General features: G+C 35.0%; 1 protein-coding gene across 1 annotated transcript in view; it reads right to left on the bottom strand.

The window, feature by feature from the left end:
* Nucleotides 1-3084: 3084 nt before the first annotated feature.
* The window catches only part of RP2 (RP2 activator of ARL3 GTPase), a 35988-nt gene continuing 22914 nt past the window's right edge, over nucleotides 3085-16158 (bottom strand). Inside the window, exons 4-5 of the mRNA XM_081222001.1 lie at nucleotides 4985-5070; nucleotides 3085-3610 (exon numbers count right to left, since the gene is read on the bottom strand). Of these exons, the coding sequence (XP_081078127.1) occupies nucleotides 3527-3610; nucleotides 4985-5070 (170 nt within the window). The 3' untranslated portion in view covers nucleotides 3085-3526. The remainder of the gene's footprint in view (nucleotides 3611-4984; nucleotides 5071-16158) is intronic.

Consider the following 16158-nt stretch of genomic DNA (forward strand, 5'->3'; position numbering starts at 1 on the left):
TCTTCTTGTCCTATGTAAAACAGAGTTAAATATGACCCTTTTATTATTTATTTATTTTATTTTATTTTTTGGCCGCACCATGCGGCATGCAGGATCTTACTTCCCTGACCAGGGATCCAACCCGTGGCCCCTGCATTGGGAGCACGGACTCTTAACCACTGGATCACCAGGGAAGTCCCTAAATATGTCCCTTTTAAATGAGAAAAACACAGTGCTTTGTGACCACCTAGAGGGGTGGGATAGGGAGGGTGGGAGGGAGACACAAGAGGGAGGAGATATGGGGATAGATGTATATGTATAGCTGATTCACTTTGTTATACAGCAGAAACTAACAAACCATTGTAAAGCAATTACACTCCAATAAAGATGTTTAAAAAAAAGATAAAATCATAACTCACACAAATATAAAATGAAAAAAAAACTGAGAAAAAAATTTAAACTCAGCACAGCAAGAATTATCCAATAAGTAGGAAGTAATTTTTGCTACTATCTTGCACAGTTCTGTTTTTTTCCCCCAAATGCTCTAAATATACATGTAGAAGCTTTATACGTAGAAATAATGATAATAAATGTTATTTTTAAAACTAACCTATCTGCAGTTTCTCTGATATGTGGGCTGGGAGAGGGAGAAATTGGGTACAAAGGCTGATAGATTTGGTAGCAATTCAAAAATAAGGTCCATTTGTATAAACCTGAAAGTATATCACAAACAATTCACTATTTTCTTAAATATGGAAGAAAAAGATGCCTAATCTTAGTAAGTATTCAATCATAACAAAATGTATCTTTTAACAAAGGGAGCATGATATTGGAAATTCCTTAGATTAAAACAGGTTTTCTACTTCCTTTGCATTTCTCCAGAGTGCTTTGTACACACAACATGGCATACGGTTCATTTCTCATTAACATAAGACAGATTAGACCATTGTATTTTACTTTTATCATTAAAAAATTTGTGTCATGATCATATTTTGGTACACGTATGAATAAATATATGTTATAGAAGTGCTCTTCAAAAATTAGTGTTAATTCATTTTCATTTTAACAATATTTATTACAAATCACATTTTATAAACACTAGATAAATTACATACAAAAGCTAGATATAAATATACAGAAGCAAAAACAGCAGTACTATTAACACAAGAGAAATAAGCTAATATAATGTCTAAACATGTATATCTTAATAAAATTACTAAGTTTTCATTGCTAATACTTTTTCATGAATTAAAAATCTATTCAGAAATGAAATGTAGAATACTCTAATTACAATCAAGGTTTAGAATGATAGAAACAACAACCGTAGCACTACTTATTTTTTAAAAATCTTTTCAAACATTCAGAAGCAAAGAACTGTCCTGAAAGACAAATTAAACTTGGATAAAAGCTCTTATCTAACTGAAGAGTATAAAATTTTAGGCTTTGGTTAATAGATACTAAATTTAGTGGAAATTTTTAAATTAACATTTCCCGTATATGTAATATTCCTGAGTTTTTGCTAAAATACCATAGGTAAAATAAAGAACTCAATTTACAGCGTTGTATAACATTGTATTAAATTTCTGAAAAACAAAGTATTGTGATTTTTTAAACTGTGAATAATGGGATTTAATAATGTAATTATGGGGGCTTCCCTGGTAGCGCAGTGGTTGAGAGTCCACCTGCTGATGCAGGGCACACAGGTTCATGCCCTGGTCCGGGAAGATCCCACATGCCACGGAGCGGCTGGGCCTGTGAGCCATGGCCGCTGAGCCTGCGCGTCCGGAGCCTGTGCTCCGCAACGGGAGAGGCCACAACAGTGAGAGGCCCATGTACCGCAAAAAAAAAAAAAAAAAAAAAAAAAAAGTAATTATGATCAGAAAGAATATGTTTAATTTAGCTTACCTATGAGAAAAATTAATGTCCTCTGACTACTACTTGGCAAAGCTCATTTGTAAATTACGATAAAAATTATATCAAACCCATCACTGATTTTTGTTTGTATCTTATGAATTCATTTTGATTTAAAGGATAGGTTATGTAGAATAGAATGCTCTTGTAGAAAGACTGAAATGATACAATGCTAATACAAGGTGAGGCACAGGGTAGGTGGTCAATATTACTTACTAATTTAAAGTGAAGTCTTTTAATGTATTATTTCTGAACATCGACACACAATTCAATGCAATAGTTGTAAATGAATCTGAAAATATCCACAAAAATATTTTCAGTTTAAACACAAAAATACATTATTAGTAACAATCATAAGAGGAATTTTTACAAGTGATTATTTTCAGCCTTAGTTTTATCAAAACATAGTTAAATTTAAGGTTCCTTTTAAAAATAGACCTATGAAAGCTAACTTCTTATTAGCTGCTCTGTGTGGTGTAGATGGCAGGTTCAGTCCATTCTCACAAGATCAGCCTATCAAGATCTTCTGATTACCTTACGTTACAACAAACCCCTTAAAACAGAGTTTCCCCTGGGCACTGAATCGATTTGCCTAAGGACTGGTCCAAGAATGTGGATTTTTAAACAAGTAGCTCTCCCCTGGTCCCTGGTAAATTATTACGGTCAGGTTGATCTGGAAAACAATGTTTTAAAGCAACCAAAATAATTTTATCATACTTGAACATTGATGGATAGAAGTGGCATATCTAATGAAAATCAAGTTTATCTAGCTTGTTAGTAATCTGCATAGCTTATCACTATGCTTAAGTATTTCTTACCTAAATGTTGCAAGGCTTTGTTTTAATTCTAATAGCTCATAAGAGCTGATAAAACAATGATCACTTTTTTGAACTGCTGGTGATTGGGCTTCTATAGTTTCAGTGTTGCATATACCTTTTCTTACCAGGAAGCAGAAGAGTCATCTAACAGTTGTATTCAAAAACTAAACAATGTGGAATTTATTCAAATAATCATACTACTCACAAAGTAGTCTTTAAACAGTTATACCAACATCAGTTAGTAGAGTTACTTGCAAAACTGGTTATCAAATATCTATTAATTTAAAAATCTTAATTTACGAAGTATTATGTCAACTCTGTATACAAAATTTCATTTGCCATATTATGCAACTAGGAAACAAATATTTAACTGGATGTATATACATGAAAAAAATGCACATAGGTTCATTCTAACTGATCTGCTAGTAACGAATCCTTCTAAATTAAAAAAGAAAATAAGCAATGGAATATATTCTCAAATATCATGGAGTACTGAGGAAAGTGTAAATTAGAGATTTGAAAGAACGTTTAATTAGGACTAAAATCATGAACTGTTAGCCACTTCTATTTTCTAATAACAGTATCATATGCAGAGAAACAAAACCTACAAGCTCACTGAACTGGGTTAAATGGTTTTTAAGCTGATTAAAACTACTTAATTTAAAATGAACTCTTTTTGAACCTCAAGTAAATGATGCAGTATTCAACAAATTATTTTAAAAATGACTTTAACAACTTTAGCATCAGTAAAAAAAAAACATTGCTAATACACAAATTGAAAAGGGCTTAAAATCAAGTCCTTGGTTCCACATTGCATTTCATATTCCCATTTGTATATCAGCAAAGTTGTAGAAGCTGTCTATATCTCCAGATGCCGCATCCTTGCTTTCTGACACAAACATCTATGTTAAACATAAAAGAGACAAAAAATACATGCTAGTAATCCCCAAATTCCAAAGCCCACATTCTTCACAGAACAGTCACAGGCTTGCTATTTAAAAGAAATTCAAGTACATCATTTATAATATTTGTGGATTTTCTGTAGAATTCATGCAATATAGTTTCAAAAGCTATGATGTAATTGAGCTCTTTTAAAAGCACTTAAGATATAATTAAGATCTTTGCTTTCATAATACTTAAGTTGTATTTTATTACACTTGGAATTTCAGTTTTTAAAATATGTAACAGTCAATATTATGAAAGCTACGAATAAAGAGGTTTATTTAAAGAACTCTTAATTTCTTCTATTTTCTCAATAAGAATCTCAATAGGCTGAGAAGGAAAACTTGAGATTATCTTTTTCAAAGCTGCTAAAGATATATTACTAATTTTAAATTAACTATTTTCCAAACATCAACAAAGCAGTACTCAATAGAACCCTTCAAAAACAGCTTTTATAAATGGCAGCCAGAAATTAGAGGAGACCTGGATTCTATTTAGCTTTATAATAAACTAGCTGTATGAGGCTGACAATTTAATAAACCTCTCTGGGCTCAGTTTCCACATATGTAAAATCAGAAAGTTGGATTAGATAATCTTTAACTCATTCAGATCTAAAAACTCCAAATCATATAATCATTTTCTCTCTGTTTCCTTTTCTATTCAATCTGATTTGCCTTCTCCCTTAGTACTGTTGAGATGATAAAATGAGACGAAAGACAAAGTACTTTAAATTATGCAAATTCAAGGGACCATAAGCCAAATCAGACTACAAAATCAAAAATTTCCTCTCAGATAGTTATCAAAAAACCCCAGTTATATATACTCATGTAGTCCTCTTATAATGTTTGTTTTTTAAGCTATATTAAGTTGTTTAAGTTTGAAATTTTCAGATACAGCAACCTCATCAACCATATCTAGAAAATACCTACATGTAGTGATTTCTAGATATAGCTCAACTTCAAGTTTTGATCAAGTATTACTGAAGCAAATGAAAATGAACACCGGGCAATAGGATTATCCATCTAAAGTATACAGTCTTAGAGATATAACATTTTCAACATATCACTACTTTTAAAAAAGGAAGAACTTGAAGAGACATTTGGTGAGACATTTTACTTTAGAAACATGTATTATTGAAGGTTTTTAATAAGCAGATACTTTGTAAATTTTTAACCTATTAAAATTTTAGTTTGGCAAGGAAAAACCAAAGCTTAGCTCCCAATTATTTACCATAAATTCTAAAAATCATGATGTGCTGAAAATACTATTTAATTGTAAGGAAAAGGAAAGGAAAGGAAAGGTTTGAATGAAATATAGTCAATAAAATCTTGTACCTTGGTCCCACTGAATATCTCGTTGACAATAAGTTGACATCCTTCTACAGCACCATCTCCATTGAACTCCAAGGCAATAACAGGACCTATAAGCAAACCCAAGAAGTGTTGTCTTAACATGAATATAAATCTATTCTCAAATTAATCTTTTTATTCTTCCCTGAAGAATCTTCAGCATCTTCTTTGGGGGTAAGAGAAAAGAAAGAAGGGAATAGACAGATGGGACACGTCACTTCAGCTACTTCCTACTCTAATCATAAAACGAATTAACATAGAGTCTCATCACATAACAAGTAGCTTCAGTGCCATTATAGGACTAGTGTCACACTTTTAAGTGTTGTAAATAGTCTGGCTTTTCTGGTATTCATACTTCTACGAAAACCATAAAAAGTACAAAAAAATAGTTGATAAAATAACAAATAAGATCAGAAGCTATTCAAATCATTTTGCTAGGCAGCCAGTCTTGCTTCCAACTCTCCTACTTACCAGCCAAGTTCTGGGCCATGAATAATGAAGCTAAGCCAAGTAGGAATTGAGGCCAGGCACCAAAAGTAATGACCATCTGAAAGTATTTTTCTTGAATGTGCCATAATACTATATTCTAGAATCAACGACCAAGTTTTTATTTTTTAATTCTCCAAATAGGATATTTGTGCCTCCTTTCTCATATTTATTTGATTACTTATAAACCACCTGTACTTTAAATTCTGATACAAAGATTCGTGATTCAGTTTGGCTTGGATTTAAATGTAGCATTGGAACTACTGGTGTCAAACTGTTGGCAAACATGGCTGTAAGTGAGCCAAACAAAACAAGCCTTTCAATTCAATTAAATTTTTTTCCACTATCACTATATTCCTAATAGATTTGCTTTTTATCTCCTTCAGTAATGGAGAAGTCCTGACCTCCAGGAAATTACAAATTTCTTTAAAAAGACATAAATCTACAATCCTGCAGCCTCTGGAACAAAAACCACATTCACAGAAAGACAGACAAGATGAAAAGGCAGAGGGCTATGTACCAGATGAAGGAACAAGATAAAACCCCAGAAAAACAACTAAATGAAGTGGAGATAGGCAACCTTCGAGAAAAAAAATTCAGAATAATGATAGTGAAGATGATCCAGGACCTCGGAAAAAGAATGGAGGCAAAGACTGAGAAGATGAAAGAAATGTTTAACAAAGACCTAGAAGAATTAAAGAACAAACAAACAGAGATGAACAATACAATAACTGAAAAGAAAACTACACTAGAAGGAATCAATAGCAGAATAACTGAGGCAGAAGAACAGATAGGTGACCCGGAAGACAGAATGGTGGAATTCACTGCTGCAGAACAGAATAAAGAAAAAAGAATGAAAAGAAATGAAGACAGCCTAAGAGACCTCTGGGACAACATTAAAAGCAACAACATTCACATTATATGGGGTCCCAGAAGGAGAAGAGAGAGAGAAAGGACCTGAGAAAATCTTTGAAGAGATTATAGTCGAAAACTTCCCTAACATGGGAAAGGAAAAAGCCACCCAAGTCCAGGAAGCGCAGAGAGTCCCAGGCAGGATAAACCCAAGGGGAAACACGCCGAGACACACAGTAATCAAATTGGCAAAAATTAAAGAAAAAGAAAAACTATTGAAAGCAGCAAGGGAAAAATGACAAATAACATATAAGGGAACTCCCATAAGGTTAACAGCTGATTTCTCAGCAAAAACTCTACAAGCCAGAAGGGAGTGGCAGGATATACTTAAAGTGATGAAAGGGAAGAACCTAAAACCAAGATTACTCTACCCAGCAAGGATCTCATTCAGATTCGATGGAGAAATCAAAAGCTTTACAAACAGGCAAAAGCTAAGAGAATTCAGCACCACCAAACCAGCTCTACAACAAATGCTAAAGGAACTTCTCTAAGTGGGAAACACAAGAGAAGAAAAGGACCTACAAAAACAAACCCAAGGGCCTCCCTGGTGGCGCAGTGGTTGAGAGTCCGCCTGCCGATGCAGGGGATACGGGTTCGTGCCCCGGTCTGGGAGGATCCCATATGCCGCGGAGCGGCTGGGCCCGTGAGCCATGGCCTCTGGGCCTGCGCGTCCGGAGCCTGTGCTCCGCAACGGGAGAGGCCACAACAGTGAGAGGCCCGCATACCGCAAAAAGAAAAAAAAAAAAAAAAAAAAAAAAAAAAAAAAAAAAAAAAAAAACAAACCCAAAACAATTAAGAAAATGGTAATAGGAATATACACATTGATAATTACCTTAAGCATGAATGGATTAAATGCTCCAACCAAAAGACACAGGCTTGTTGAATGGATACAAAAACAAGACCCCTATATATGCTGTCTACAAGAGACCCACTTCAGACCTAGAGACACATACAGACTGAAAGTAAGGGGATGGAAAAAGATATTCCATGCAAATGGAAATCAAAAGAAAGCTGGAGTAGCAATACTCATAACAGATAAAATAGACTTTAAAACAAAGAATGTTACAAGAGACAAGGAAGGACACTACATAATGATCAAGGGATTAATCCAAGAAGAAGATATAACAATTATAAATATATATGCACCCAACATGGGGGAACCTCAATACCTAAGGCAACTGCTAACAGCTGTAAAAGAGGAAATCAACAGGAACACAATAATAGTGGGGGACTCTAACACCTCACTTACACGAATGGACAGATCATCCAAAATGAAAACAAATAAGGAAACACAAGCTTTAAATGACACAATAGACCACATAGATTTAATTGCTATTTATAGGACATTCCATCCAAAAACAGCAGATTACACTTTCTTCTCAGATGCACACGGAACATTCTCCAGGATAGAACACATCTTGTGTCACAAATCAAGACTCAGAAAATTTAAGAAAATTGAAATCATATCAAGCATCTTTTCTGACCACAACACTATGAGATTAGAAATCAATTACAGGGAAAAAAAGTAAAAAACACAAACACATGGAGGCTAAACAATACGTTACTAAATAACCAAGAGATCACTGAAGAAATAAAAGAGGAAATCAAAAAATACCTAGAGACAAATGACAACAAAAACACGATGATACAAAACCTATGGGATGCAGCAAAAGCAGTTCTAACAGGGAAGTTTATAGCAATACAAGCCTACCTAAAGAAACAAGAAAAATCTCAAATAAACAATATAACCTTACACCTAAAGGAACTAGAGAAAGAAGAACAAACAAAACCCAAAGTTAGTAGAAGGAAAGAAATAATAAAGATCAGAGCAGAAATAAATGAAATAGAAACAAAGAAAATAATAGCAAAGATCAATAAACCTAAAAGCTGGTTCTTTGAGAAGATAAACAAAACTGATAAACCATTGGCCAGACTCATGAAGAAAAAGAGGGAGAGGACTCAAATCAATAAAATTACAAATGAAAAATGGGAAGTTACAACAGACACCACAGAAATACAAAGCATCCTAAGAGACTACTACAAGCAACTCTATGCCAATAAAATGGAGAAGCTGGAAGAAATGGACACATTCTTAGAAAGGAATAACCTTCCAAGACTGAACCAGAAGAAATAGAAAATATGAACAGACCAATCACAAGCACTGAAATCGAAACTGTGATTAAAAATCTTCCAACAAACAAAAGTCCAGGACCAGACGGCTTCACAGGTGAATTCTATCAAACATTTAGAGAAGAGCTAACAACCATCCTTCAAACTCTTCCAAAAAACTGAGGAGGAAGGAACACTCCCAAACTCATTCTACGAGGCCACCATCACCCTGATACCAAAACCAGACAAAGATACTACAAAAGAAGAAAATTACAGACCAATATCACTGATGAATATAGATGCAAAAAGCCTCAACAAAATACTAGCAATCAGAATCCAACAACACATTAAAAGGATCACACACCATGATCAAGTGGGATTTACCCAAGGGATGCAAGGATTCTTCAATATACGCAAATCAATCAATGTGATACACCATATTAACAAACTGAAGAATAAAAACCACATGATCATCTCAATAGATGCAGAAAAAGCTTATGACAAAATTCAACACCCATTTATGATAAAAACTCTCCAGAAAGTGGGCGTAGAGGGAACCTACCTCAACATAATAAAGGCCATACACAACAAACCCACAGCAAACATCATTCTCAATGGTGAAAAACTGACACATTTCCTCTAACATCAGGAAGAAGACGAGGATGTCCACTCTCGCCACTATTATTCAACATAGTTTTGGAAGTCCTAGCCACAGTAATCAGAGAAGAAAAAGAAATAAAAGGACTACAAATTGGAAAAGAAGAAGTAAAACTGTCACTGTTTGCAGATGACATGATACTATACATAGAGAATCCTAAAGATGCCACCAGAAAACTACTAGAGCTAATCAATGAATTTGGTAAAGTAGCAGGATACAAAATTAATGCACAGAAATCTCTGGCATTCCTATACACTAATGATGAAAAATCTAAAAGTGAAATCAAGAAAACACTCCCATTTACCATTGCAACAAAAAGAATAAAATACCTAGGAATAAACCTACCTAGGGAGACAAAAGACCTGTATGCAGAAAACTGTAAGACAGTGATGAAAGAAATTAAAGATGATACCAACAGATGGAGAGATATACCATGTTCCTGGATTGGAAGAGTCCATATTGTGAAAATGACTCTACTACCCAAAGCAATCTACAGATTCAATGCAATCCCTATCAAATTACCAATGGCATTTTTTTTTGGAACTAGAACAAAAAATCTAAAAATCTGTATGGAGACACAAGAGACCCCGAATAGCCAAAGCACTCTTGAGGGAAAAAAACGGAGCTGGAGGAAGCAGACTCCCTGACTTCAGACTATACTACAAAGCTACCGTAATCAAGACAATATGGTACTGGCACAAAAACAGAAACATAGATCAATGGAACAAGATAGAAAGCCCAGAGATAAACCCACGCACCTATGGTCAACTAATCTACGACAAAGGAAGCAAGGAAATACAATGGAGAAAAGACAGTCTCTTCAGTAAGTGGTGCTGGGAAAACTGGACAGCTACATGTAAAAGAATGAAATTAGAACACTCCCTAACACCATACACAAAAGTAAAATCAAAATGGATTAGAGACCTAAATGTAAGACTGGACACTATAAAACTCTTAGAGGAAAACATAGGAAGAACACTCTTTGACATAAATCACAGCAAGATCTTTTTTGATCCACCTCCTAGAGTAATGGAAATAAAAACAAAAATAAACAAATGGGACCTAACAAAACTTCAAAGCTTTTGCACAGCAAAGGAAACCATAAACAAGACCAAAAGACAACCCTCAGAATGGGAGAAAATATTTGCAAACGAATCAATGGACAAAGGATTAATCTCCAAAACATATAAACAGCTCATGCAGCTCAATATCAAAAAAACAAACAACCCAATCCAAAAATGAGCAGAAGACCTGTATAGACATTCCTCCAAAGAAGACATACAGATGGCCGAGAAGCACATGAAAAGCTGCTCAACATCCCTAATTATTAGAGAAATGCAAATCAAAACTACAATGAGGTATCACCGCACACCAGGTAGAATGGGCATTATCAGAAAATCTACAAACAACAAATGCTGGAGAGGGTGTGGAGAAAAGGGAACCCTCTTGCACTGTTGGTGGGAATGTAAGTTGATACAGCCACTATGGAGAACAGTATGGAGGTTCCTTAAAAAACTAAAAATAGAATTACCATATGATCCAGCAATCCCACTACTGGTCATATACCCAGAGAAAACCATAATTCAAAAAGACACATGCACCCCAATGTTCACTGCAGCACTATTTACAATAGCCAGGTCATGGAAGCAACCTAAATGCCCATCGAGCAACGAATGGATAAAGAAGATGTGGTCCAAAAAAGAAAAAGATGTGGTACATATATACAATGGAATATTACTCAGCCATAAAAAGGAACAAAATTGAGTCATTTGTTGAGACGTGGATGGATCTAGAGACTGTCATACAAAGTGAAGTAAGTCAGAAAGAGAAAAACAAATATCGTATATTAACACATATATGTGGAACCTAGAAAAATGGTACAGATGAACCAGTTTGCAGGGCAGAAATTGAGACACAGATGTGGAGAAGAAACGTATGGACACCAAGGAGGGAAAGCGGTGGGGTGGTGGTGGTGGTGGTGGTGGTGTGATGAATTGGGCGATTGGGATTGACATGTATACACCGTCATAAAATTGATGATTAATAAGAACCTGCTGTATAAAAAAATAAATAAAATAAAATTTAAAAATTCAAGAAAAAGACATAAATCTATTGAACAATATGGAACAAGTGAGAAAAATGAAGTATTAAGGAATGAAATACTAAGGTGAATGTAGTCATGTGCCACAGAACAAGGCACAAGAAGGAGAGAAAAGGCTTGTGATTTAATACAGACAACAAATATAGAAAAGGCAGGATATATCACAGTCGACTGTACAATTAGATACAGAGAACGAGTTAAGGTATGAGTTTTGCAGTATCACAGTATATAGATCAAGATGGGTACTGAGTAAAGAAAAGAAGGTAACTGGGGAATATTTTCTCAGAAAAATGGATGATTCTATGTCTGGGGCAAGAAATGCATAAGATCAACCTCAAATATCATGTTGAGCCAAAAAGCAATGAGGCTATCAAAGGCCAATAGGGTTTTATCAAAAGGATACAGGAGCCAGCTTGAAGAGGCTCCTAATGACCAAAGATGAGACATGGTGAGATCAGAAGGAATAATGCCTGCAATTTATTGAAACATACTGAATATATAAAGTCATGAGCTCATAATGATATTCAGAAGAGACACAAACAAAATTCACTGAACACCACTATAGGTTGCTAGGGCACTGACTTTTTACTCTGAAAATTGATGCTTAATTATTTCTCCTTTATTTACTCTGCTTTTCTGATATGAAGCATATTTCAAGTTAGCCAAACAGCTCAGTGTACAAGAAATTCTGTTAACATCCATTAATAAATGTAGAGGTAATGACACAATTAGAAAATGATCATTTTGAAACTCCTAATAAAATAACTGGATCAGGCAACAATCATCAATGGCTTTAGCATCCCATAGGGAAGACTGACAGGAAACTCTACAATAAAAACACTGTCACCACCTGAGCCTAACAATATTGGCATCACTAGAAGTACAGCAATCAAATATTATGTGCCATCTCATTATAGGAAATAGTACCACCTGTGAAATATTCCCCCCAAAAAACTAAACCTGAGTGTAAACAAGGCTTTGATTTAACTTCTAATCTACAAGAACTATAGAGGAACAAATTAAACAAACCCATGCATACTACAGGACAACTGACCACATTTCTTTTACAAGAGGAAGGCACGAAACAAACAGGAGGGAGAACACCTGTTTCTGGTTAAGAGCGATATAAGATACAAAATAACCACATACAGTGAGTGAGTGTGCCAGTTTTAGATCTGGATCAAATTAACTGTAAAAATACATAAAGAATGTTTTAGACAATTAGGGAAATTTGAACATGGACTAGTTAGTTGATGATATTAAGACACTGTTAACCATGTTAGATGTGATAATACACCCCACTTAAGAAAACATTTGTGTAGCTGTCAAATTGTTAATGGTATAAATCTTATGGTATATAAAATATATCTGAATAAAACTGTTATTAGAAAGCATTAATTTTTAACTTCACTTTGTTTAAGACACATACTGAAATATTTAGGGATGAAATGACAAGACATGTCAAAATTTGATTAAAATATTTTAGCAAAAAGGAGAATATATAGATTATTTTTTAAAGTATGGCAAAAGGTTGATAAAACTGGGGGATGGGTACACATGGGGTCACTGGAAGCTACTTCTGAGTAGAAACAGTACATTTGGAAATTTGCAAAAAAGAGTTTAAAAAGCATTTCAAACCGAATAAATATTGAACTAAAAAGAAAAATTTGATAATGTAGGGTTTCCAGTTTTGCAGAGAGTAGAAAGTTTGAATTAAGGTAGAATGGAATATGCTTTTATTCAGGATCACTAAAAGAAATACAGTAGATATATCTTTTAAAGTCAGACATTTATTACTGAAAGTTCCTGTATTCTACAAAGACAATATAATCTAGAATTCAGAAATACAATTTTGGTAGAATTACCCAAGTATGTAACTTGGTTGCTATCCTTTGAATAGGATATGAAGAACTTCCAATAAGTGACTTAATTTGCCAACAAAGAAACATCAACAGGGCTTCCCTGGTGGTGCAGTGGTTGAGAGTCCGCCTGCCAATGCAGGGGACGTGGGTTTGTGCCCCAGTCTGGGAAGATCCCACGTGCCACGGAGCGGCTGGGCCCGTGAGCCATGGCTGTTGAGCCTGCGCGTCCGGAGCCTGTGCTCTGCAATGGGAGAGGCCACAACAGTGAGAGTTCCACGTGCCGCAAAAAAAAAAAAAAAAAAAAAAAGAAACATCAACAAAAAAGGTGGACAAGTGCATCAGTTTTGATTAACATGTGTGGACCCTAAATTAAAAATAAACTACACCACCAACAATGTGCTTTTTAAGCAGTTCTATTTGTCTCTCTATCTAATGATGAGGACTACAATTACTTCAAAGTGCTTACTTCAAGTGACTATTTCAAACTGAATTATGAGGTCAACAAGATCACTGGTCATGTTTTTACTGTTTTAATGTGATTGTCTTATCAAATAGCTTGCAGTAGCTTTAAATCTAAATATTTGAACTGTCATGAAAAAATTGTGAGACTTTGAAGTAAACAAAAAAGATTTCTGGATATCCTATCTAATGAACTCTTCTGTGTTATTTAACATGACCTTGGAACAAGTCACTGTCACGTCTCAATTAGGTTACAGCAACAGCCTCCCAGCTGGTCTCTGTTTCTCCCTTAGAGTAACCAGAATGATAAAAGCTACGTTTTAAAGGGACCATGGCATTCATATGCTCTAAAACCTCCAGTAATATGTCTGTATTTTTCTTATTTTTAATTGTTCTAAAAATAACTGACAGTTTAAAGTAATAATGTGAACAATGCATTAGGTGTTTATAGCATATGTAATAGTAAAATATATAACAGTGACACAAGGATGGGAAGGAAGATTTGAGAATATGATGTTATTAGGTCCTTATATACTACAGGTGATGTGTATAATATTATTATAAGGTGGACTCAAATTATTTACATATGTATACTGTAAAACCAAAGGTGACCATTAAATAAGATTTAGGAAAAGAGGTATAAATAGTAAGTCACTACAGGAGGTAAAATGGAATCATTACACAATACCCAATTAAACAGAAAAAGAGGTAACAAAAAACAAAGAACAAATGGAACAGAAAGCAGCTAGCAAGATTGTAGATATTGATCCAATGATATCAATCCCTTTCAATATGAATGGCGCAAACACACCAGTTAAAGACAGACTTCCCTGGTGGTGCAGTGGTTAAGAATCTGCCTACCAATGCAGGGGGTACGGGTTCGAGCCCTGCTCCGGGAAGATCCCACATGCCGCGGAGCAACTAAGCCCGTGTGCCACAACTACTGAGCCTGCGCTCTAGAGCCCACAAGCCACAACTACTGAGCCTGTGAGCCACAACTACTGAAGCCCGTGTGCCTAGAGCCCTGCTCGGCAACAAGAGAAGCCACTGCAATGAGAAGCCCATGCACCACAACAAAGAGTAGCCCCTGCTCACTGCAACTAGAGCAAGCTCGGGGGCAGCAACGAAGACCCAAGGCAGCCAAAAAAAAAAAAAAAGACAGAGACTGTCAAATTGGATTGAAAAGCAAGAACCAACTATATGCTGTCTACAAAAAATTCACTTTAGATACACAGACTTTGATAAGTTAAAAGAAAAGGGATAAAGCTTTATGATGAAACACTAACAACCAAACAAAAGCTGGAGTAGCTGTATTTCAGGCAAAGCAGATTTCAGAACAAGGAAGATTATCAGAGACAAAGAGGGACATTACATAATAATAAAGGATTCTTCAAGAAGACATAATCCTAGATGTGTATGCACCTAACGACAGAGTTTCAAAATTCACAAGGCAAAATCTGATAGAGTCTGAGAAAAGAAATAGACGAATCTACAATTACAGTTGAAGACTTTGACACTCCTCTCTTTAATTCATAGAGCAAGTAGGCAGAAAATCAGTAAGGACATAGATGACTTGAATAGCGCTATCAACCAAACCGACCTAGTGGACATTTATAGAACAATTCAGCAAACAAAAGCAGATTATATATTCTTCTCACCTGCACATAGATTATTCACCAAGATAGACTATATTCTGTTCCAGAAAACAAGCCTTAACTTATTAAAGAAAATAGAAATCATACAATGTGTGTTTTCAGACCATAACAGCATTAATCTAGAAATCAGTAATAGAAACACATCTGGACAATCTCCCAAATGTTTGGAAATTAAACATTATACTTCTAAATTATCCATGGATCAAGTGAAAAGTCTCAGGGGAAACTACTACATCAGGGGTCAGCACACTTTTTCTGTAAAGGGCCAGATGGGAAAGATTTTAGGCTTAGTGAGCCATACAATGTCTGTCACAACTAATCATCTCTGCTGTTACAGTGCAATAGCAGCAAAACATAATAAATAAAAGAATGAGTGTGGCTATGCTCCGATAAAACTTCATTTAAAAAACGTACAGTAGGCCATACTTTGCCAAACCCTGAATTGAATGAAAATACATCATATCAAAATTGGCAGAATGCAGCTAAAGCAGCACTTAAAGGAAAATTTCTAACACAAAATACATATACAGTCAATCCTCATTATTTGTGGATTCCTTATTTGCTAATTGCTTACTTGGTAAAATTTATTTTACCAAATAGGTAAAATATTTTACTCAAAATCAATACTTGTCTTTTCATGGTCATTCATGGACACACACAAAGTGGCAAAAAATATGAGCTGCCTGACATGCATGTTTCCAGGTAAATTTGAACAAAGTGATGCTCTGCCTCCTTGTTTCAGCATTCATTCTGTAAACAAGTGGCCTTTTCACAGTCCATCTAGTGCCACATTTTTATACTTTTTGTTGGTAATATCAGTGTTTAAAATGGCCTTCAAATGTAGTGCTCAAGTACAGTCTTAATGTTCCTAAGCTTAGGAAACCTGTGATGTGCCTTACAAAGAAAATGTCTGTTAG

Source organism: Mesoplodon bidens (genome assembly GCF_964165515.1).
Source record: "Mesoplodon bidens genome assembly, chromosome: X".
In the NCBI taxonomy this organism is placed as follows: Eukaryota; Metazoa; Chordata; class Mammalia; order Artiodactyla; family Ziphiidae; genus Mesoplodon; species Mesoplodon bidens.